A 23,747-nucleotide genomic window follows, 5' to 3' on the forward strand; every position below is an offset into this window, starting at 1 on the left:
AAAAAAAAAAAAGATAAAAAAAAAATAGAGCCTCCAAGAGGTTAGGTGACTTCTCAAGGTCACACATCTGGGGAGGGCTGACCCTGAGCTTGAATCCAGATCTTCTGTAAGTCAGGGTTGGCAGGAAGTGCCCCAGAAGCGTCAGTGCCCCTCCTGATGGGGCCGGTGGTGAGGGACTGCAGGGGCACAGACAGTGGGGCGAGATTTAAAAGTCCCCTTTGAGGCCCTGCGGGGGAAGGAAGGAGAGGCCAGTTGGCTCTGAAAGCCTCTTGAATGACAGCCCCTTCCAGGGCTTTCCCTTCCTGGCTGCAGCCGCCAGCTCCTGTTGGGACCCATGACCGGAGGATGGGGGTTGGCACGACCTTCCCAGAGCTCCTGTCTTTATCATGCTAGGCCCTTGTTCTCCACCCTGCTACCTTTCCCTTGTTAGAAAACACAGCCAGTGTGGGTTTTCCTCCCCAAGACCAGAGATGCACACCTGTAGGCGCCTCCGAGGTTCTGTGCCTGCGGTCCCTGCTGGTTAAGTCCTGAGAGGCCTCTGGTCTCATGGGAAGAGAGCTGGCTGGAGATGAGAAAGTGGGAACCCTGGTCCCAGCTGCGTCCCTGTGNGCTGCTTCCCTGTGTGACGAGGCAAGTCTTGGCATCTCTACAAATCGAGGGAGGTGTCTGCGATGCCCTTCAGAGCCCTCTCTCTCACCTTTCCAGCCTCAGTGATGTAGGAAAGACGTTAGGGTTCAAAGCCAGTGACCAAGAAAGAATTCTTGAGAGTCTTTGGTGCAAAAAGGTAGTTTTAATAAAGCAGGGGGACAGGACCCACGGGCAGAAAGAGCTGCACTGGGGTCATGAGGAGTGGCCCATTATATACTTTCAAGTTAGGAGGTGGTTAGGGATAGCGTAAGTCTCTAAGGAACTTGGGAGCAAGGTTTCCAGGACCTGGAGGGGGCTGGGTATTGTTGGGAAAAGGTCATTTATTACCGTCTAATAAAACCTTAGACATGAGACCCTTCAGATGTAGATCGGTGGGCCATATGCTTGGGGGATGACTGCCAACATGTATCTTGGGGGTTTAGAGATAAAGGAAATTTCTAAAGGAATTTTTATATGTAAAAGTAAACTTACAGGCTCCTGGGGGTTGAGGGGTCGGGCTAGGATTGCCTTTTGCCCTTAACAAATTGTGAACATCGAGGCAGTTGAGTCCCTAGAGGGATGTCACTCTGCCTGTTTCAAGGACTTGTCAATGGGCTGTAGGTAGTAAGGAAATTTAATAATTTCTCTTCTGCCTTTGTTTCCCACACCACTCATGGTTCAGGACGGCGAGGAACTTGCGCAAGGAGGAGTCTGCGGTCACTTTGATGACATCCTTGCAGTGACTGTCCTGTAGCTGGGGCAGGAACCGGAGCACCGGGTTCTTGGGTTAGAAAGCCAACCCTTCCCTTGCTGTCCAGTGTGCGGAGCCACGTCAGGGAGCTACTCAGCTCCCTGCCTCGTGTTCCCCTCTGTGTGTGGGATTAACACGCGTTGTAGGATTGCTGTGAGGACTCAGAACAAGCTATGTGGAATGTTTAGCTCATTATCTGGAACACAATGAGGAATCAGTAAATGTAACTCTTGTCGTTGCTTTTGGGAGCAAATGTCTGGACCTTTCTTTCCACTGGAGTTGAGACCACCTCTTCGCAGGAGACCCCACCCCTCACCCGCCACCCCCACCCTCTTCCTGGCCAGCCTTTTCAGAGCAAAGCTGAATTAAGACCCTCGTGTCTCAGTGACATCATTCTGGAAACCTTCCTCCCACCCCTGCTCCTAGACAGCAGTGAGCTGGGGGGAGGCGGGGAGAGGCCTTTGCTCACAATTCCATAGTTTTGTTTTGTTCTGGGCCCTCTCTGTTGCCTGTTGGAGTGCAGTTCAAAGCCTGTCCTCTTACAATCATAATAATACCTTGTCTTAATGCAGCCACTATGCTCTGAGGAGTTCAAAGGGTTTTTGTGAGACCTGTTTTCTGGGCCTTGTGATCTTGAGGGAACTGCTCCCCCACGTGCACAATGAAAACAAAGGCCCGCTCTCGCAGAGCCAGATGTAACATTTATGGGCATTTGCGATGGGCGAGGCTCGGGCCTAAGCCCTTCACGTATGACTTCGTTTAATCGTCAACACGGTCCTGGGGGCTTAGTGCTCTTACTCTCGTTTCTCAGATGAGGCAACTGAGGCCAAGAGCCCTGGCCACATGAAAAGGTCACCTGGTGTGAAAGTGGCCAAGTTAGGGGGGAAAAAAAAAAGCCAGGCCTGCCAGCATCAGACCCCAGGTCTTGGCCGCTGGGCAGTGCTGCTCCCAAGGCTGTGGGGAGGAGTGGGGATCCTCTCATCCCACTCAAGGGACCTCAATCTCTCTTTAAAAGAGCATTCCTGAGGGAGATGGGGAAGGCCGCGGGGGCTTAGGAACATTCTTTTTACTGAAGATGGGAATACCAAAGCCCACAGAGGTTAAGAAACTCGGTCAGGTTAAGGGGATGCCGCTTAGCACGGGCAGTGGGTCCAGTCCCACGGCCCTGCCTCCGGCCTAGGGCTACGCTCATCCTGCCTTTGCCCTGGTGTCTCCCAGGGGGGCGCTGCGGACCCTCAGGGGCTTCATCCTGTCTCTCCTCCAGGCCTTTTAAACCTGGAGAAGCTGCTCCGGCAATTCCTTATCTCCAAGGACACACTCTCGGTCCGGATGCTGGATGACACCCGGGACCCCACCCCCCTCCTCAAGGAGATCCGGGACGACAAGACCGCCACCATCATCATCCACGCCAACGCCTCCATGTCCCACACCATCCTCCTGAAGGTGGGAGCCGGGCCAGGGTGGGCGCGGAAATCCTTCTCCCTCCTCCCTCCCCCTGAGCTGGTACGCCGCTTCCCTCCTTGCCTCGGGTGTCGCCCAAAAGGAAAGGCAAGAGGAGGGTGATGTTGTACAAGTATTAACTCCAGGGGCAGTGGGACAGCCCCAGCCAAAACCCTCCCGGCCAGGGTCTGTGGTTCCAGGAGGGGCCAGGGCATTCTGCTTGAGGCACAGGCTCTGTGCTGAGGGGTATAGAAGTATTTCCATGTTGGGACAACCAGGGCAGTCCTGTCAGTGTGTATGGCTGAGCCTCAGCCCTCTGTGTCATCCTTGTACGGTATACTAGCTTGCAAAGCGCTGCCATGTGACTTCCCAGCCTCATCCTCTCAGTGACTGAACGGGGCGGGTACCCCGTCCTCCCTGGACAGGTGAAGAAACTGAGACTCTGGGAGATGAATGGCTTTGTCCAAATCCCCGCTGGTGAGGAGCAGAGCTGGACAGGTACCTGTTGTCTCTGACAGCCAATCAGCAGCTGCTTCTACCCCAAATACAGGGGCAGGGTGGCAGTCCCTGAATCAGAAAGTCAGGTGTGGTGGGGCGGGGGTGGTGGGTGGGGGGAGTCCACGCTGGAGAAGCAGCGGGAAACTTCCGAGCAGCCTTGGAGTCGCCAGGCATCAGCTGCTGGCCTGGTGGCTGGGCTAGGAATGCAATTCCAGATAGATGGACCCTGCTTGCAAGCCTCTCCGTGGCTCACACAGCCCCCCCAGCCCCTCCAGGCACACTGGCCTCTTCTAATGCCATTCTAATTGCACATTTAAACGCACCCTGCCATCTTCCACTGGGGGAGCCNAAGTTGTAGGATTGCTGTGAGGACTCAGAACAAGCCATGTGGAATGTTTAGCTCATTATCTGGAACACAATGAGGAATCAGTAAACGTAACTCTTGTCATTGCTTTTGGGAGCAAATGTCTGGACCTTTTTTTCCACTGGAGTTGAGACCACCTCTTCGCAGGAGACCCCACCCCTCACCCGCCACCCCCACCCTCTTCCTGNAATAAGAGATTTGAATGAGTTCTCTGAGTACGGAGGGCTGTCCCTTCAGTCCGTTGCTATAGTAATTCTCCACAGCTCCAAACCCACTGTCTGGGTGCATATACTCAACACACACACACACACACACACACACACACACTNGGCCAGCCTTTTCAGAGCAAAGCTGAATTAAGACCCTCGTGTCTCAGTGACATCATTCTGGAAACCTTCCTCCCACCCCTGCTCCTAGACAGCAGTGAGCTGGGGGGAGGCGGGGAGAGGCCTTTGCTCACAATTCCATAGTTTCGTTTTGTTCTGGGCCCGCTCTGTTGCCTGTTGGAGTGCAGTTCAAAGCCTGTCCTCTTACAATCATAATAATACCTTGTCTTAATGCAGCCACTATGCTCTGAGGAGTTCAAAGGGTTTTTGTGAGACCTGTTTTCTGGGCCTTGTGATCTTGAGGGAACTGCTCCCCCACGTGCACAATGAAAACAAAGGCCCGCTCTCGCAGAGCCAGATGTAACATTTATGGGCATTTGCGATGGGCGAGGCTCGGGCCTAAGCCCTTCACGTATGACTTCGTTTAATCGTCAACACGGTCCTGGGGGCTTAGTGCTCTTACTCTCGTTTCTCAGATGAGGCAACTGAGGCCAAGAGCCCTGGCCACATGAAAAGGTCACCTGGTGTGAAAGTGGCCAAGTTAGGGGGGAAAAAAAAAAGCCAGGCCTGCCAGCATCAGACCCCAGGTCTTGGCCGCTGGGCAGTGCTGCTCCCAAGGCTGTGGGGAGGAGTGGGGATCCTCTCATCCCACTCAAGGGACCTCAATCTCTCTTTAAAAGAGCATTCCTGAGGGAGATGGGGAAGGCCGCGGGGGCTTAGGAACATTCTTTTTACTGAAGATGGGAATACCAAAGCCCACAGAGGTTAAGAAACTCGGTCAGGTTAAGGGGATGCCGCTTAGCACGGGCAGTGGGTCCAGTCCCACGGCCCTGCCTCCGGCCTAGGGCTACGCTCATCCTGCCTTTGCCCTGGTGTCTCCCAGGGGGGCGCTGCGGACCCTCAGGGGCTTCATCCTGTCTCTCCTCCAGGCCTTTTAAACCTGGAGAAGCTGCTCCGGCAATTCCTTATCTCCAAGGACACACTCTCGGTCCGGATGCTGGATGACACCCGGGACCCCACCCCCCTCCTCAAGGAGATCCGGGACGACAAGACCGCCACCATCATCATCCACGCCAACGCCTCCATGTCCCACACCATCCTCCTGAAGGTGGGAGCCGGGCCAGGGTGGGCGCGGAAATCCTTCTCCCTCCTCCCTCCCCCTGAGCTGGTACACCGCTCCCTCCTTGCCTCGGGTGTCGCCCAAAAGGAAAGGCAAGAGGAGGGTGATGTTGTACAAGTATTAACTCCAGGGGCAGTGGGACAGCCCCAGCCAAAACCCTCCCGGCCAGGGTCTGTGGTTCCAGGAGGGGCCAGGGCATTCTGCTTGAGGCACAGGCTCTGTGCTGAGGGGTATAGAAGTATTTCCATGTTGGGACAACCAGGGCAGTCCTGTCAGTGTGTATGGCTGAGCCTCAGCCCTCTGTGTCATCCTTGTACGGTATACTAGCTTGCAAAGCGCTGCCATGTGACTTCCCAGCCTCATCCTCTCAGTGACTGAACGGGGCGGGTACCCCGTCCTCCCTGGACAGGTGAAGAAACTGAGACTCTGGGAGATGAATGGCTTTGTCCAAATCCCCGCTGGTGAGGAGCAGAGCTGGACAGGTACCTGTTGTCTCTGACAGCCAATCAGCAGCTGCTTCTACCCCAAATACAGGGGCAGGGTGGCAGTCCCTGAATCAGAAAGTCAGGTGTGGTGGGGCGGGGGTGGTGGGTGGGGGGAGTCCACGCTGGAGAAGCAGCGGGAAACTTCCGAGCAGCCTTGGAGTCGCCAGGCATCAGCTGCTGGCCTGGTGGCTGGGCTAGGAATGCAATTCCAGATAGATGGACCCTGCTTGCAAGCCTCTCCGTGGCTCACACAGCCCCCCCAGCCCCTCCAGGCACACTGGCCTCTTCTAATGCCATTCTAATTGCACATTTAAACGCACCCTGCCATCTTCCACTGGGGGAGCCAGGCTCCTCGTTAACCTCTGCCAAGCTGTGAGGAGCCCGGCAGACACTCAGATGATTGTCTCTTCCTCCCCCTCCCACTCTCCACACCACCCTTCCCCAGCGAGTTTTTGTCTTGGAGTTAATAAGAGATTTGAATGAGTTCTCTGAGTACGGAGGGCTGTCCCTTCAGTCCGTTGCTATAGTAATTCTCCACAGCTCCAAACCCACTGTCTGGGTGCATATACTCAACACACACACACACACACACACACACACACACTCAAATAGAAATTTTCTCTTTTTGTCTTGTCTTGTGTCTGGACCTATCATCAATGAAGTCATCAAAGATGGAAGAGATCTTCTAAGTTTCAGGGCCTCAGAGAGACAGGCTGCGGCGTCCCTAGGGAAGAATGAGGGACAGGGGGGAGATAAATGTCCTCCCAGCGCCCCTTGCAGAGGGCAGACAGAATGCACGGTGCCCTCTGCCATAGCCAGAGCCTACCTGAACAACCCCCATGTGGAAGCCTTTTGGGGGCAGCCCTTCTAACAATAATAATATAGTAACCTCAGGAATAGTTCATGGCTCCCAGCATATGTGGTTGGGCNCCTTCACGTATGACTTCGTTTAATCGTCAACACGGTCCTGGGGGCTTAGTGCTCTTACTCTCGTTTCTCAGATGAGGCAACTGAGGCCAAGAGCCCTGGCCACATGAAAAGGTCACCTGGTGTGAAAGTGGCCAAGTTAGGGGGGAAAAAAAAAAGCCAGGCCTGCCAGCATCAGACCCCAGGTCTTGGCCGCTGGGCAGTGCTGCTCCCAAGGCTGTGGGGAGGAGTGGGGATCCTCTCATCCCACTCAAGGGACCTCAATCTCTCTTTAAAAGAGCATTCCTGAGGGAGATGGGGAAGGCCGCGGGGGCTTAGGAACATTCTTTTTACTGAAGATGGGAATACCAAAGCCCACAGAGGTTAAGAAACTCGGTCAGGTTAAGGGGATGCCGCTTAGCACGGGCAGTGGGTCCAGTCCCACGGCCCTGCCTCCGGCCTAGGGCTACGCTCATCCTGCCTTTGCCCTGGTGTCTCCCAGGGGGGCGCTGCGGACCCTCAGGGGCTTCATCCTGTCTCTCCTCCAGGCCTTTTAAACCTGGAGAAGCTGCTCCGGCAATTCCTTATCTCCAAGGACACACTCTCGGTCCGGATGCTGGATGACACCCGGGACCCCACCCCCCTCCTCAAGGAGATCCGGGACGACAAGACCGCCACCATCATCATCCACGCCAACGCCTCCATGTCCCACACCATCCTCCTGAAGGTGGGAGCCGGGCCAGGGTGGGCGCGGAAATCCTTCTCCCTCCTCCCTCCCCCTGAGCTGGTACNTTCCAGCCTCAGTGATGTAGGAAAGACGTTAGGGTTCAAAGCCAGTGACCAAGAAAGAATTCTTGAGAGTCTTTGGTGCAAAAAGGTAGTTTTAATAAAGCAGGGGGACAGGACCCACGGGCAGAAAGAGCTGCACTGGGGTCATGAGGAGTGGCCCATTATATACTTTCAAGTTAGGAGGTGGTTAGGGATAGCGTAAGTCTCTAAGGAACTTGGGAGCAAGGTTTCCAGGACCTGGAGGGGGCTGGGTATTGTTGGGAAAAGGTCATTTATTACCGTCTAATAAAACCTTAGACATGAGACCCTTCAGATGTAGATCGGTGGGCCATATGCTTGGGGGATGACTGCCAACATGTATCTTGGGGGTTTAGAGATAAAGGAAATTTCTAAAGGAATTTTTATATGTAAAAGTAAACTTACAGGCTCCTGGGGGTTGAGGGGTCGGGCTAGGATTGCCTTTTGCCCTTAACAAATTGTGAACATCGAGGCAGTTGAGTCCCTAGAGGGATGTCACTCTGCCTGTTTCAAGGACTTGTCAATGGGCTGTAGGTAGTAAGGAAATTTAATAATTTCTCTTCTGCCTTTGTTTCCCACACCACTCATGGTTCAGGACGGCGAGGAACTTGCGCAAGGAGGAGTCTGCGGTCACTTTGATGACATCCTTGCAGTGACTGTCCTGTAGCTGGGGCAGGAACCGGAGCACCGGGTTCTTGGGTTAGAAAGCCAACCCTTCCCTTGCTGTCCAGTGTGCGGAGCCACGTCAGGGAGCTACTCAGCTCCCTGCCTCGTGTTCCCCTCTGTGTGTGGGATTAACACGCGTTGTAGGATTGCTGTGAGGACTCAGAACAAGCTATGTGGAATGTTTAGCTCATTATCTGGAACACAATGAGGAATCAGTAAATGTAACTCTTGTCGTTGCTTTTGGGAGCAAATGTCTGGACCTTTCTTTCCACTGGAGTTGAGACCACCTCTTCGCAGGAGACCCCACCCCTCACCCGCCACCCCCACCCTCTTCCTGGCCAGCCTTTTCAGAGCAAAGCTGAATTAAGACCCTCGTGTCTCAGTGACATCATTCTGGAAACCTTCCTCCCACCCCTGCTCCTAGACAGCAGTGAGCTGGGGGGAGGCGGGGAGAGGCCTTTGCTCACAATTCCATAGTTTTGTTTTGTTCTGGGCCCTCTCTGTTGCCTGTTGGAGTGCAGTTCAAAGCCTGTCCTCTTACAATCATAATAATACCTTGTCTTAATGCAGCCACTATGCTCTGAGGAGTTCAAAGGGTTTTTGTGAGACCTGTTTTCTGGGCCTTGTGATCTTGAGGGAACTGCCCCCACGTGCACAATGAAAACAAAGGCCCGCTCTCGCAGAGCCAGATGTAACATTTATGGGCATTTGCGATGGGCGAGGCTCGGGCCTAAGCCCTTCACGTATGACTTCGTTTAATCGTCAACACGGTCCTGGGGGCTTAGTGCTCTTACTCTCGTTTCTCAGATGAGGCAACTGAGGCCAAGAGCCCTGGCCACATGAAAAGGTCACCTGGTGTGAAAGTGGCCAAGTTAGGGGGGAAAAAAAAAAGCCAGGCCTGCCAGCATCAGACCCCAGGTCTTGGCCGCTGGGCAGTGCTGCTCCCAAGGCTGTGGGGAGGAGTGGGGATCCTCTCATCCCACTCAAGGGACCTCAATCTCTCTTTAAAAGAGCATTCCTGAGGGAGATGGGGAAGGCCGCGGGGGCTTAGGAACATTCTTTTTACTGAAGATGGGAATACCAAAGCCCACAGAGGTTAAGAAACTCGGTCAGGTTAAGGGGATGCCGCTTAGCACGGGCAGTGGGTCCAGTCCCACGGCCCTGCCTCCGGCCTAGGGCTACGCTCATCCTGCCTTTGCCCTGGTGTCTCCCAGGGGGGCGCTGCGGACCCTCAGGGGCTTCATCCTCTCTCTCCTCCAGGCCTTTTAAACCTGGAGAAGCTGCTCCGGCAATTCCTTATCTCCAAGGACACACTCTCGGTCCGGATGCTGGATGACACCCGGGACCCCACCCCCCTCCTCAAGGAGATCCGGGACGACAAGACCGCCACCATCATCATCCACGCCAACGCCTCCATGTCCCACACCATCCTCCTGAAGGTGGGAGCCGGGCCAGGGTGGGCGCGGAAATCCTTCTCCCTCCTCCCTCCCCCTGAGCTGGTACGCCGCTTCCCTCCTTGCCTCGGGTGTCGCCCAAAAGGAAAGGCAAGAGGAGGGTGATGTTGTACAAGTATTAACTCCAGGGGCAGTGGGACAGCCCCAGCCAAAACCCTCCCGGCCAGGGTCTGTGGTTCCAGGAGGGGCCAGGGCATTCTGCTTGAGGCACAGGCTCTGTGCTGAGGGGTATAGAAGTATTTCCATGTTGGGACAACCAGGGCAGTCCTGTCAGTGTGTATGGCTGAGCCTCAGCCCTCTGTGTCATCCTTGTACGGTATACTAGCTTGCAAAGCGCTGCCATGTGACTTCCCAGCCTCATCCTCTCAGTGACTGAACGGGGCGGGTACCCCGTCCTCCCTGGACAGGTGAAGAAACTGAGACTCTGGGAGATGAATGGCTTTGTCCAAATCCCCGCTGGTGAGGAGCAGAGCTGGACAGGTACCTGTTGTCTCTGACAGCCAATCAGCAGCTGCTTCTACCCCAAATACAGGGGCAGGGTGGCAGTCCCTGAATCAGAAAGTCAGGTGTGGTGGGGCGGGGGTGGTGGGTGGGGGGAGTCCACGCTGGAGAAGGAGCGGGAAACTTCCGAGCAGCCTTGGAGTCGCCAGGCATCAGCTGCTGGCCTGGTGGCTGGGCTAGGAATGCAATTCCAGATAGATGGACCCTGCTTGCAAGCCTCTCCGTGGCTCACACAGCCCCCCCAGCCCCTCCAGGCACACTGGCCTCTTCTAATGCCATTCTAATTGCACATTTAAACGCACCCTGCCATCTTCCACTGGGGGAGCCAGGCTCCTCGTTAACCTCTGCCAAGCTGTGAGGAGCCCGGCAGACACTCAGATGATTGTCTCTTCCTCCCCCTCCCACTCTCCACACCACCCTTCCCCAGCGAGTTTTTGTCTTGGAGTTAATAAGAGATTTGAATGAGTTCTCTGAGTACGGAGGGCTGTCCCTTCAGTCCGTTGCTATAGTAATTCTCCACAGCTCCAAACCCACTGTCTGGGTGCATATACTCAACACACACACACACACACACACACACACACACTCAAATAGAAATTTTCTCTTTTTGTCTTGTCTTGTGTCTGGACCTATCATCAATGAAGTCATCAAAGATGGAAGAGATCTTCTAAGTTTCAGGGCCTCAGAGAGACAGGCTGCGGCGTCCCTAGGGAAGAATGAGGGACAGGGGGGAGATAAATGTCCTCCCAGCGCCCCTTGCAGAGGGCAGACAGAATGCACGGTGCCCTCTGCCATAGCCAGAGCCTACCTGAACAACCCCCATGTGGAAGCCTTTTGGGGGCAGCCCTTCTAACAATAATAATATAGTAACCTCAGGAATAGTTCATGGCTCCCAGCATATGTGGTTGGGCTCTTTTTGAAAAAATAATATGTCTATTGTTGAAATGTTGGAAAGTACAGAAAAGTACGTAGAAGAAAATAAAAATCATTATTATAGCTTCTTTCTTTCTTTCTTACAAGCCTTTACTTTGGGACATGATAGAAAAAGCTTACAGGTACACATGGGAAAGAAAGACATTCCATCACCCAGAGACAGCCACTGTGAAATTTTGATGTCTATCCTTTCTGCCTTTATAGACACATTTGTTTTTTTCAAAATTATTATCACCTTGCATATAGTCTTCTGTAACCTGTTTTTTTTTTTCACTTAATTATATGCCCCGCATTTTGCTTATGTCATTACATATTTGTCTACAAATACTTTAATGGCTACATCATTTCTTATCATATGGATATGCCATAATTTATTTAACCATCCCTTTATTGTGGGAGATACAGGTTGTTTTCAATCTTTTACTATAATAAACAATGCAAGATGCACATCTTTGTACATAAATCTTTATGCACATTCATGAATATTTTCTTAGCATAAATTTCCAGAAGTGAAATTACTCAAAGATATTCATGCTTTTAAGGATTTTGATATGATTTGCCAGATTGCCTTTTAAAAAGGCCATAACAATTTATACTCCCACCAGCAGCGTATAGGTGTCTGATAGCACCCTTGACAATACTGGGTATTTTCATTAACAACATTTTTTTTTAATATCTGTGCTTTTGAAGAAAACTCTCCCTGTAATCATGATTATTAATTATTAGCAAGTGGTTCTGCTGGGTGGACAGTAGCAGGCTTTCCTGAGACCACCTGTTGGCCTCAGCCCTTGTGACCTTGGCCCCAAGCCCATCACTGACCAGTGAGGCTTTGGAAACCGGCTCCCTTCGTTCCCATTGGACTTCCTAGTGCCCCCATCAGGGAGGCTCTGCATCAGGCCTGGACTCGGGCTACAGGCTTGTTCTTGCCAGGCTTAACAGCACAGCCTTAGGGGCGCCCCAGGGAGCATGGACTCAGTGTGGGAAGCAGTGTGAGCAGAGAGCACACGGAGCTTTCCGGGAGACTCGCCGTGCCCGTGTGAACCTGGCCCTGGAGCCTGGCAGCACTCTGCTGCCTCTCGATTTCAGAAGGATTTGCGGAGTAATCCCCTACTTTATTGAGCAGCTGTTCTAGCAACAAACTTCGTGTTTACCTAGAATTCAGGTCTTAANGTCAGGTTAAGGGGATGCCGCTTAGCACGGGCAGTGGGTCCAGTCCCACGGCCCTGCCTCCGGCCTAGGGCTACGCTCATCCTGCCTTTGCCCTGGTGTCTCCCAGGGGGGCGCTGCGGACCCTCAGGGGCTTCATCCTCTCTCTCCTCCAGGCCTTTTAAACCTGGAGAAGCTGCTCCGGCAATTCCTTATCTCCAAGGACACACTCTCGGTCCGGATGCTGGATGACACCCGGGACCCCACCCCCCTCCTCAAGGAGATCCGGGACGACAAGACCGCCACCATCATCATCCACGCCAACGCCTCCATGTCCCACACCATCCTCCTGAAGGTGGGAGCCGGGCCAGGGTGGGCGCGGAAATCCTTCTCCCTCCTCCCTCCCCCTGAGCTGGTACGCCGCTTCCCTCCTTGCCTCGGGTGTCGCCCAAAAGGAAAGGCAAGAGGAGGGTGATGTTGTACAAGTATTAACTCCAGGGGCAGTGGGACAGCCCCAGCCAAAACCCTCCCGGCCAGGGTCTGTGGTTCCAGGAGGGGCCAGGGCATTCTGCTTGAGGCACAGGCTCTGTGCTGAGGGGTATAGAAGTATTTCCATGTTGGGACAACCAGGGCAGTCCTGTCAGTGTGTATGGCTGAGCCTCAGCCCTCTGTGTCATCCTTGTACGGTATACTAGCTTGCAAAGCGCTGCCATGTGACTTCCCAGCCTCATCCTCTCAGTGACTGAACGGGGCGGGTACCCCGTCCTCCCTGGACAGGTGAAGAAACTGAGACTCTGGGAGATGAATGGCTTTGTCCAAATCCCCGCTGGTGAGGAGCAGAGCTGGACAGGTACCTGTTGTCTCTGACAGCCAATCAGCAGCTGCTTCTACCCCAAATACAGGGGCAGGGTGGCAGTCCCTGAATCAGAAAGTCAGGTGTGGTGGGGCGGGGGTGGTGGGTGGGGGGAGTCCACGCTGGAGAAGCAGCGGGAAACTTCCGAGCAGCCTTGGAGTCGCCAGGCATCAGCTGCTGGCCTGGTGGCTGGGCTAGGAATGCAATTCCAGATAGATGGACCCTGCTTGCAAGCCTCTCCGTGGCTCACACAGCCCCCCCAGCCCCTCCAGGCACACTGGCCTCTTCTAATGCCATTCTAATTGCACATTTAAACGCACCCTGCCATCTTCCACTGGGGGAGCCAGGCTCCTCGTTAACCTCTGCCAAGCTGTGAGGAGCCCGGCAGACACTCAGATGATTGTCTCTTCCTCCCCCTCCCACTCTCCACACCACCCTTCCCCAGCGAGTTTTTGTCTTGGAGTTAATAAGAGATTTGAATGAGTTCTCTGAGTACGGAGGGCTGTCCCTTCAGTCCGTTGCTATAGTAATTCTCCACAGCTCCAAACCCACTGTCTGGGTGCATATACTCAACACACACACACACACACACACACACACACACTCAAATAGAAATTTTCTCTTTTTGTCTTGTCTTGTGTCTGGACCTATCATCAATGAAGTCATCAAAGATGGAAGAGATCTTCTAAGTTTCAGGGCCTCAGAGAGACAGGCTGCGGCGTCCCTAGGGAAGAATGAGGGACAGGGGGGAGATAAATGTCCTCCCAGCGCCCCTTGCAGAGGGCAGACAGAATGCACGGTGCCCTCTGCCATAGCCAGAGCCTACCTGAACAACCCCCATGTGGAAGCCTTTTGGGGGCAGCCCTTCTAACAATAATAATATAGTAACCTCAGGAATAGTTCATGGCTCCCAGCATATGTGGTTGGGCTCTTTTTGAAAAAATAATATGTCTATTGTTGAAATGTTGGAAAGTACAGAAAAGTACGTAGAAGAAAATAAAAATCATTATTATAGCTTCTTTCTTTCTTTCTTACAAGCCTTTACTTTGGGACATGATAGAAAAAGCTTACAGGTACACATGGGAAAGAAAGACATTCCATCACCCAGAGACAGCCACTGTGAAATTTTGATGTCTATCCTTTCTGCCTTTATAGACACATTTGTTTTTTTCAAAATTATTATCACCTTGCATATAGTCTTCTGTAACCTGTTTTTTTTTTTCACTTAATTATATGCCCCGCATTTTGCTTATGTCATTACATATTTGTCTACAAATACTTTAATGGCTACATCATTTCTTATCATATGGATATGCCATAATTTATTTAACCATCCCTTTATTGTGGGAGATACAGGTTGTTTTCAATCTTTTGCTATAATAAACAATGCAAGATGCACATCTTTGTACATAAATCTTTATGCACATTCATGAATATTTTCTTAGCATAAATTTCCAGAAGTGAAATTACTCAAAGATATTCATGCTTTTAAGGATTTTGATATGATTTGCCAGATTGCCTTTTAAAAAGGCCATAACAATTTATACTCCCACCAGCAGCGTATAGGTGTCTGATAGCACCCTTGACAATACTGGGTATTTTCATTAACAACATTTTTTTTTAATATCTGTGCTTTTGAAGAAAACTCTCCCTGTAATCATGATTATTAATTATTAGCAAGTGGTTCTGCTGGGTGGACAGTAGCAGGCTTTCCTGAGACCACCTGTTGGCCTCAGCCCTTGTGACCTTGGCCCCAAGCCCATCACTGACCAGTGAGGCTTTGGAAACCGGCTCCCTTCGTTCCCATTGGACTTCCTAGTGCCCCCATCAGGGAGGCTCTGCATCAGGCCTGGACTCGGGCTACAGGCTTGTTCTTGCCAGGCTTAACAGCACAGCCTTAGGGGCGCCCCAGGGAGCATGGACTCAGTGTGGGAAGCAGTGTGAGCAGAGAGCACACGGAGCTTCCNCGGAAATCCTTCTCCCTCCTCCCTCCCCCTGAGCTGGTACGCCGCTTCCCTCCTTGCCTCGGGTGTCGCCCAAAAGGAAAGGCAAGAGGAGGGTGATGTTGTACAAGTATTAACTCCANTTTATGAGCCTTGCTCATGTGCCTTTGACAGGGGTTGAATTAATTTGGGAATCGCCTGTAACCCACAGACTCTCATATCTCTGCCTCGGCCCCTAGGAGAGCTGTCAATACTTCCATCAACACCATGGTCCTCCAGGGAGAGGATAGTTAGGTTAAAAGGACTAAAATTAGGCTGCCTGGCTTTAATTTAATCTTTTCCCACTTAGGAGACATGTGATCTTGTGCAAGTTACAAGGCCTTTTGGTGTTTCAAAATTCTTCAGCTGTCAGACAGGGGGTGGAGGAGGAACGATATAACCCTACCTCATTGACTTACCCCAGGCCTGCCCCATGCTAAATACTGGGTACTTGGTAGCCACTGTTATTGCTAATAGTTTGGGAGATAATTATTTTTGTCTGTTTTATTATTTGCTTCATTTCCCTGAAAGTCATTTTGGTTTCCATAATATCTGGTTCTATCCATGGGAATGTGTCGTGCGTGAGGACATCAGCTTCTATGAATGTCACTTCATGGGTGGAGAGCAGAGTGGTGATGGAGATGCCCTCCTCTAGAGGCCAGTGTTTCTGTTCTCCATCCATCCTCTGAAAGTCAAGGGCAGCGTGAGAACCAAAGGGTAGTGGGTCAGACAAATGGCAGACCCTTGGAGCCCTCACTGTTCATTCACTTCCAGTGAGTTTTTGTTTTCTGTCTAATCTCCTTCTCTTCCTTTTGCAGGCAGCTGAACTAGGGATGGTGTCGGCCTATTACACATACATCTTCACTAATCTGGTAAGACATTTTCACAGCTCACCTCCTTAGCATAGAGTATCAATAACTAGGGTCAGTGGGGTGTGATGGAATAAAGCCTGGGACATGGGGAGTCGGGGAAATCAAAGCAGAGGAGCAGAGGTCAACCAGAGACTCAGGGATATTCTAGAAACATGGAAGTCCAGGAGCGACTGGGATTCTCATCTCAACAATTCTTAGTCTTGGGAGGATGGGAATTTGGGGAATCTAATGCCTCCATCCAAATGCCACCGGCTACCTAGCACCGAATCCTCTGATGCGTGTGTCTCCTCTGTAGGTCCAGTTACTGTCCTGCAGTCCAGTCGCCGCATTGCCAGACCTTTATGCTAACTCGGAAGTAGGACAGCTAGGGCGCAAAAGTACACGGGTCAGAACACGGTGTTAGAACTGTATGCACCCACAGAGGCTGTGTTGGCTGAATCCCCCTATTTTGCAGATGAGAAAACAGGGCTCTAGAAATTGTACTGAGTCAGGTTGGAGCACCAGCTTTGCCCCACACCAACTGGGTGTCCTTCAACGAGCACTGAGCCTCAGTTTCCTTATCTGTAAAATTGGGGATAAGAGCACATACGTCCTAGAGTTGCGGTCCTTTTGAAATGGCGTAGTTTAATCTCCACAGAAGAATTTTGAAGCTGTAACATATCAGGAAATGTGTATGGTCATTGTGAAGGATACACACTCAGAGAATAGAAAGAACCTTGGAGAACTGGTTTTAAAAGAAATGTTATGACTTTTTACTTGAAATGATAATAGATGAGAGGAGTTGCGAAGATAGAACAGAGCGGTACCATGTACCTTTAACCGAGTTTCCTCCGGTAGTTACATCTCACGTAATGGTCATACGCTATCAAAATCAGGATATCAGAACGTCCTATCTGTCCATTCTGTGTAGATGTGCGTCAGTCCCACTGGAACCAAGACAACACCATTTCATCACCACAAAGATCTCCCTCATGCCGCCATTTTATGGTCTCGCCCACTGCCCTCTTCCCCACCCTCCCTAACCCTTAGCAACCACTAATCCATTCTCCCTTTCGACACTTTTATAATTTCAAGAATGTTATATAAATGGAGTCATGCTGTCTCTGACCTTTCTCACTCAGTGTAATGCCCTTGAGACCATCCACGTTGTTGCCTGAATCAATAGTTTCCTCCTTTTTGTGGCTGAGTCGTATTTCTTGGTGTAGATGTACCACAGTCTGCTTCACCATCCACCTACTGAGAGACATTTTGGTCGCTTCCAGTTTTTGGCTGTTACAAATAGAGCTGTTAGAAGCAATCATTCAGAGAAGGGGTTTATTTTCTTTTATAAATGCATGAGATGCCAAGATCACTTAGCTCAGTGCCCCTCCATGCTGACATGCTTTTGAGCACGTCTTATGTAACAGGGACTAGACCATGCATTAAGGATTAAAATGGGAATAAGACAGGGTGCCTGGGTGGCGCAGTCATTAAGTGTCTGCCTTCGGCTCATGGCGTGATCCCGGCATGCTGGGATCGAGCCCCACATCAGGCTCCTCCGCTGGAAGCCTGTTTCTTCCTCTCCTACGCCCCCTGCTTGTCTCTCTCTCACTGGATGTCTCTGTGTCAAATAAATAAATAAAATCTTTAATAAAATAAAATAAAATGGGAATAAGAAACAAAGCCTGCCTTGGAAAAACTCAAAGTACTTATTGTGTTGCAAAGTGGTAAATTCTATTAGATGTGTGTACAGAATGCTCTAGATCCTGGAGCCGGGGCTTTTGCTCCATGTGGGGCGGGCAGGAAAGGCTTCACCAAAGAAGGAGCCTTTAGGCTATACCCTAAAATAGGGGGGGACAGGTTTTTTTTCTAAAGAAAGAAAGGAAGAGCATATCCACATACTTGGAGATTTGAAAGGATGTGGCCTGTCCAGGAAAGAGTGAGTCACTTCAGACTTATGTATCGCTCCAGGGGTGAGCATGCCAGTTAATGACAATTCACTTATCTATTTACATCCATCCTTGGAAGTTACCTGTTTAGGGATTTAAGGTAGAGATCCATTCATTTTAAAATCCTTGCTAAGTTAGAAAGCAGAATACAACGTCTACAGATTTGACTTGTAAGTCTTAAAATGNCTAAGTTAGAAAGCAGAATACAACGTCTACAGATTTGACTCGTAAGTCTTAAAATGTGAAAGGTTCCGGAGAAGTTCCGACTTGCTCGGTCAGCATGTGTGATCGGGCGACCTAGGAGATGGTGCAGCGTCCCTCCCTGGATTGAGGGACCAGGTCTCCTGAAATGGCCTTCAAGGTCGAGGAGATGCCTGTCCAAAGACACAGGCTGGGACCCTGTGGTCCTTCTTCGTTTTCAGCTGTAGGTTTTTATGAATAGCCCTTTCTTGGGGCCGCTGTGGAATTTTTAACTCTGAAGCATCTTGAGGCCTTTGCTCTCGGAGTCCGGACATCTTAGAAGAATGGAGTGTGGCTTCTTTTCTGGTATAGGGACTCCCCCCATAATAGGCTTGCCACAGAGCCATTCATCATTCCCTGTTCACCACCACCACCACAAAACTACCCGCTCTGTTGCTGGAATTTTTACTTGAATTCTAGCATGCATATAGAAGACCACACAGATCATATGTGCACAGCCTAGGGAATGTTTTCCAAGTCAGCACACCTGTGTAAGCAGCACCCAGATCCCAATAGAACCCAGCCAGCCAGCACCCCAGAAGTCCCCCTCCCGCCCCCTCCTGGTTGCTACCCTGCAAAATGGAAAACAGAAGGAATTTCTTTGTTTGCTTATTTATTTATTAATTTATTTTTATCCAGCTACTGCAGCTGTAAATCAGAGCATTAACATGTAAAAAGGGAGAAAAGGATTAGACTAGTCCCAGAGCAATGCAGGAGCATGCTTAAAGTAAGGAGACCTCTGGGGGAGCCCGGGTGTGTTGGCAGAGCAGTAAAAGGAGATTAAAGTACGATTGGGCTCTATCTGGGGAGCTTGGGATGCAGAGGGGAGGAGAGGGAAGACGCAGGCCAGGGGCACCCCTACATTAGGCAGCCGCATCAGCAGAGGGGGCCTAAGGCTCAGCGGCAAGGAGGACCGGCAATGACTTAGCAGATGGAAGGAGGCCAGTCATTTGGAATGTGAATTCCCAGGACAGTCCCTGGAATACGGTGGAGTTGCTTGGCTTGGAGATTTTGAAGAAAACATCCCCTACTCCCTCTTCTCAGGACTGATAATAATGAGTGTGATGATATATCCAGCGGATAAAAGCACAGGCCTATGAAGTCAAGAGACCCAGGTCAACGCCCCACTCTGCCTTATACGCTGTGTGGCTTTGGGGGAGTCTCACTGACTCTCTGAGCCCATTTTCTCATTTGTAAAACGGGTATACTAAAACCTTACAAGGTCATTGTAAGGGTAGGTAAAAATGCATTCTAAATTGAAAAGTACTATGGGTTTCTAAAGCATTGTATTTTTTTTTTTTTATAACACTGTGATGCTTTCGGTTTTCAAAGAGCTTTCTCCTTTTCCGGGGGCACAGAACTGAACGAACTGAGCTCTAGGAGCATGCCTCAGAGGGTTCTTTGAACCTAGAATTAACAGGACTCACACAGTTTGTAAGTTCACAAGGAGAAATCAAAACAGTAACTGTATGAATGATGATGACTGAGTAATATTCAGGAAAATAAAAGCAGGGCCATTGCAGAAATCAGTCAGTGGGAGGATATTCTGGAAGCCTCTTGTTAGTGCTTTGACTTTCTGGAAAGGACAGGCCTCTATTAAGAGGAAAGAAACTACTTTTTAAGTCCATTCTTCCTGCCCAATTGCCCGTGGAGTCTCGGAACAGAGAGGGAGGGGCTTTGTACAGAGAGAATGAGTTACCCTCCATGCTTCCCCCATCCTTCCCCTCCCGCCCCCCACATACAGATGCCATCCGGACTTTAATACTTCTTTATTTCTTCTCTGAATTCCTCAGGGATACCCACCATGGCCCAGCTCTCTGATTTCTGCCACAGTCATGCAGCAGGTGCTCAGATTAGCTTTTTGAAAGCTAGCAGATGAGCTGGAAAGGCATGGGCCTTGGCATTAGGTAGACATGATTTAGAACTCCGGTTTGACTAGCTACCAGCTGTGTGATCCTGTGTGAGTAACTTAACCTCTCTGAGCCTCAGAGACCTTGTCTGTAAGCGGACACTATTAATACGTGCCTCAGGAAATTGTATCCACATAGCCACTGGCTCATGATACAAGTTTAGTAAAGAGAAGGTATTGTTTTATGAAGTCATATTTACGCTTCCCCTGTGCTAAAAAGAACAAGTGATACTAATTTTTCTGCCCAGCCTCAAATGGCCTGTAAAAATGGCTCCTATAATGCCATCTGATTTATTTGCAGAGAATGAATAGAACTTGGTAGTTTAGGTATTATGCATGACTGAACTAATCAGAGTAGGGCCTGTTTGTGTCCATTCTCATTCTTCATTCCCATCCAGGCGTTAAGAAGGCTCATTGATACCTCTACTTTTCATTTTTTGAGGAACCGCCATACGGTTTTCTAGAGGGACTGCACCAATTACGTTCCCACCAGCAGGGCACGAGGGTTCAGATTTCTCCACGTCCTCACCAACACTTGTTATTTCTTGTCTTTTTGATTTTAGCCATTCTGACAGGTGTAAAGTGATACCTCATCGTAGTTTTGATTTGCGTTGCCCTAATGCTCAGTGATGAGCATCTTATCACGTATCTGTTGACCATCGAGGTTCTGTTAGAACCCAGTAATTCTACTTCTGGGTGTATTTACCCAAAGAAAATGAAAACACTAATTCAAAAAGATATGCATACCCTCTATGTTTATAGCAGCATTACTTACAAGAACCAAGATAAGGAAGCACCATAAGTGTTCACTGATAGATGAATGGATAAAGAACGTGTGTGTGTGTGTGTGTGTGTGTGTGTGTGTGTGTGTGTGTGTGAGATGGCATATTACTCAGCATAAAAAAGAATGAGATCTTGCCATTTGCAACAACATGGCTAGACCAAGAGGGTATTATGCTAAGTGAAATAAGTCAGACAGAAACAAATACTATATGATTCTATTTTTAGGTTCTATGTGGAACCTAAAAAACAAAAGAAAAATGAACAACGACAACAAAAATAGAGACTGAAACATAGAGAAGGAACTGGTGGTCGGTCACCAGAGGGGAGGCCACTGGGGGATGGGTGAAATGTGCGAAGGGGATTAAGATGTTACAAACTTCCAGTTATGAAAAAAATAAGTTACAGGGATGAAAAGTACAGCATAGGGAATATAGTCAATAATATTATAATAACTTTGTGTGGTGACAGATGGTGACTACACTTACTGTGGTGAGCGTTTCATAATATATGTTGTTGTCAAATCACGATGCCATACATCTGAAACTAATGTAATTTTATATGTCAATTACATTTCCATGAAAATTAAAAAAATTTTTTTTTCTTCTTTTGAAAAAGAAGGCCAGTTGATTTAGGGCATCTGTAATAAATAAATCCAACTGACTGCTCTAGATTTGATCAGTTCCTTACCCACCATAAGAGTTGGGAGAAAAATCTCCATCATAAGTCAAACTTCTAAACCTTCAATTCAGTCTACCCTCGGGAGAGACATAGAGTTTTTCGCTCTTGTCGGGGTGTTGCCAGCAGGAGAGTGAGTATGCCAGCCCTGAGCTTTGGGGCCAGGGGAAACTGAGACGGGAGAGGAAGTGAGCCAAAGCTAGCTGAGGCTGGCCAGGCACAGATCCAGGGAGGCCTGGACAGGTCCGGGGAAGAGCCAGGTCTGGTAGTCCAGGGGAAGCCGAGGCTCAGTGACAGTGGGGTGTCAAGCAATGAGAGAGACACTTCAGCAAGATGGGAGAGACCAGGGTGCAGGGCCAGAGGACAGAGGAAGATGTCACTTGCAGGAAGTTTGTGGATATTGAAGGCACACAGTTACGGCAAACAGTGAACAGATGTCCAGCACTTTCATTTATACATCTATTTTGAAATGGGTTTTGAGGTAGTTTGTCCTGGTTTCAGACGTTCAGTTGGCAAAACGGCTTCTTGCCCTGTTTCTGGTTTTGGTGGGTCAGGACTCAGTCCCAGCAGAGCAAATCTCTGATCAGCAGGTGGGAACCTGAAGGTACCTGGCTACAGTGGGAGCCCAGGGCAGAGGATTAGTAACCTTATTGATAACTTTAATGGTAAGCTAAGAGCCACGGTGTACATTTGGTCAGAGATCGAGACAGGAACCCAAAGCATGCAAGTCCTGGCAGGTAGACCAAGGTGAGGGTCAAGAGTCCAGGCCCAAGTAGGGACCAAAGCAAGGCAACCAAGGAAATGACTCTTAGAGTCACCAAAGACCACAGATGCACAAGCATACGCAGTCTGAGAACTGGTTCCTGCCTTTGTCCAGATTTCTTTATTTTTTTTGTTTTCTGAATGTTTTTAGTGTGGTGAAGCATATGTAACATTCCATTTGCCATTTTAACCATTTATAAGTTTATGATTCAGTGGCATTAATTGCATTCACAGTGTTATCCGACCATCATCACTATTTCTAAAACTTTTTTAACATCCTAAACAGAAACTCTGTATTCGCGGAGCGGTAACTTCCCACCCCTCCTCCCAGCCCCTGGTAACATCCTATCGGCTTTCTGTCTCTACGCATTTGCCTCTCCTTAGATATTTCATAGAAGTGGAATCAGACAATATTTGTCCTTTTGTATCTGGCTTTATTTCACTTAGCACCCTGTTTTCTAGGTTCATCCATGTGAGAGCATACAGCAGAATGTTACTCTTTTTTTTTAATGTGGTAAAATACACGTAACATGAAATTGACCATTTTAACTATTTCTAAGCATACCAGTGAGTAGCGATAAGTAATAAGTTGTGCAGCCGTCACCACCGTCCATCTCCAGAACTCTTTTCAGCTTCCTGAACTCAAACTTCACACCCGTTCAACAATAACGCCCCATCCCTTCTTCCTTCCGACCGCCGGCAACCATCTGTCGCCGTGAATGTGTCTGTTCTGAGTACCTCTCAGAAGTGGAATTATACAGTATTTGTCCTTTTGTGTATGGCTTATTTCACTTGACATAAAGTCTTCAAGGTTCATTCATGTGTCAGCATTTCCTTCCTTTCGAAGACTGAGTGCCGTTCCACTGTAGGTCTAGACCACATTCTGTTTATCCATTCACCCATCAGGGGATACTTGGGCTCCTTCATCTTTTTGGCTGTTGTAGATAATCCTGCTATGAACGTGAGTATAAAAATACCTGTTTGAGTCCCTGCTTTCAGTCATTTGGGGTATACACCTAGGAATGAAGATGCTGGGTCATATTGTAATTCTGTGCTTAATTTTTGAGGAACCGCCATACTGTTTTCCCGAGCAGCTGCACCATTTTGGGCTTCCACCAGCAATGCGTGAGGGTTCTGGTTCCTCCATATTCTTAACCAATTCCTACTTGGTTTTATTTATTTTATTTATTTTTTTATAATCGCCATCCTCATGGGTGTGAAGTGGTCAGATGTGTTTCTCATTTCTGTTTGGAGTTTGCAAATCGAAAGAGGTGAGACCACATGGCTGAAGTTGGGAGTCAAGCTGATGAAGAAGCTTTATAATGAAAGAGGGTAGCCAGTGTATAAAAGGCCAGTCAGACCTGGTGAAAACCCCCAGGTCGGGAGCTTCCTAGCTGTGTGCCCCTGAAGCTCTCGGGGACCTCAGTTTCTTCACCTGTAAAATGGAAATAATAATATCCACCTCAAAACTTTTTGGTAAAATTAAAAATTAGCTGTTGATAACACTTTGGATCTGGTAAGGTAATGCCACCTGCTATACCAGATAGACCCCCAAATCCCTTGGTTTTCCACAGTCAAGTATGTTTCTCATTCAGTCAGTGGGCAGCCTTCCATTATGTCACGTGGAGGCCTAGGTTTCTTCTGGCTTATAAATAGGTCCTCTTAGAGGCCAGGAATGGGAGAAAACCATGGAGGACCGGACACAGGAGGACGTTACGG

General features: G+C 49.6%; 1 protein-coding gene across 1 annotated transcript in view; it reads left to right on the forward strand.

Moving 5' to 3' along the window:
- Positions 1-23,747, forward strand: part of GRIK4 (glutamate ionotropic receptor kainate type subunit 4) — a 367,864-nt gene that overhangs the window by 198,809 nt on the left and 145,308 nt on the right. The window contains exons 7-8 of the mRNA XM_002914075.4: positions 2,643-2,821; positions 15,678-15,731. Of these exons, the coding sequence (XP_002914121.2) occupies positions 2,643-2,821; positions 15,678-15,731 (233 nt within the window). The remainder of the gene's footprint in view (positions 1-2,642; positions 2,822-15,677; positions 15,732-23,747) is intronic.

This window comes from Ailuropoda melanoleuca, chromosome 8 (assembly GCF_002007445.2).
Source record: "Ailuropoda melanoleuca isolate Jingjing chromosome 8, ASM200744v2, whole genome shotgun sequence".
Classification (NCBI taxonomy): Eukaryota; Metazoa; Chordata; class Mammalia; order Carnivora; family Ursidae; genus Ailuropoda; species Ailuropoda melanoleuca.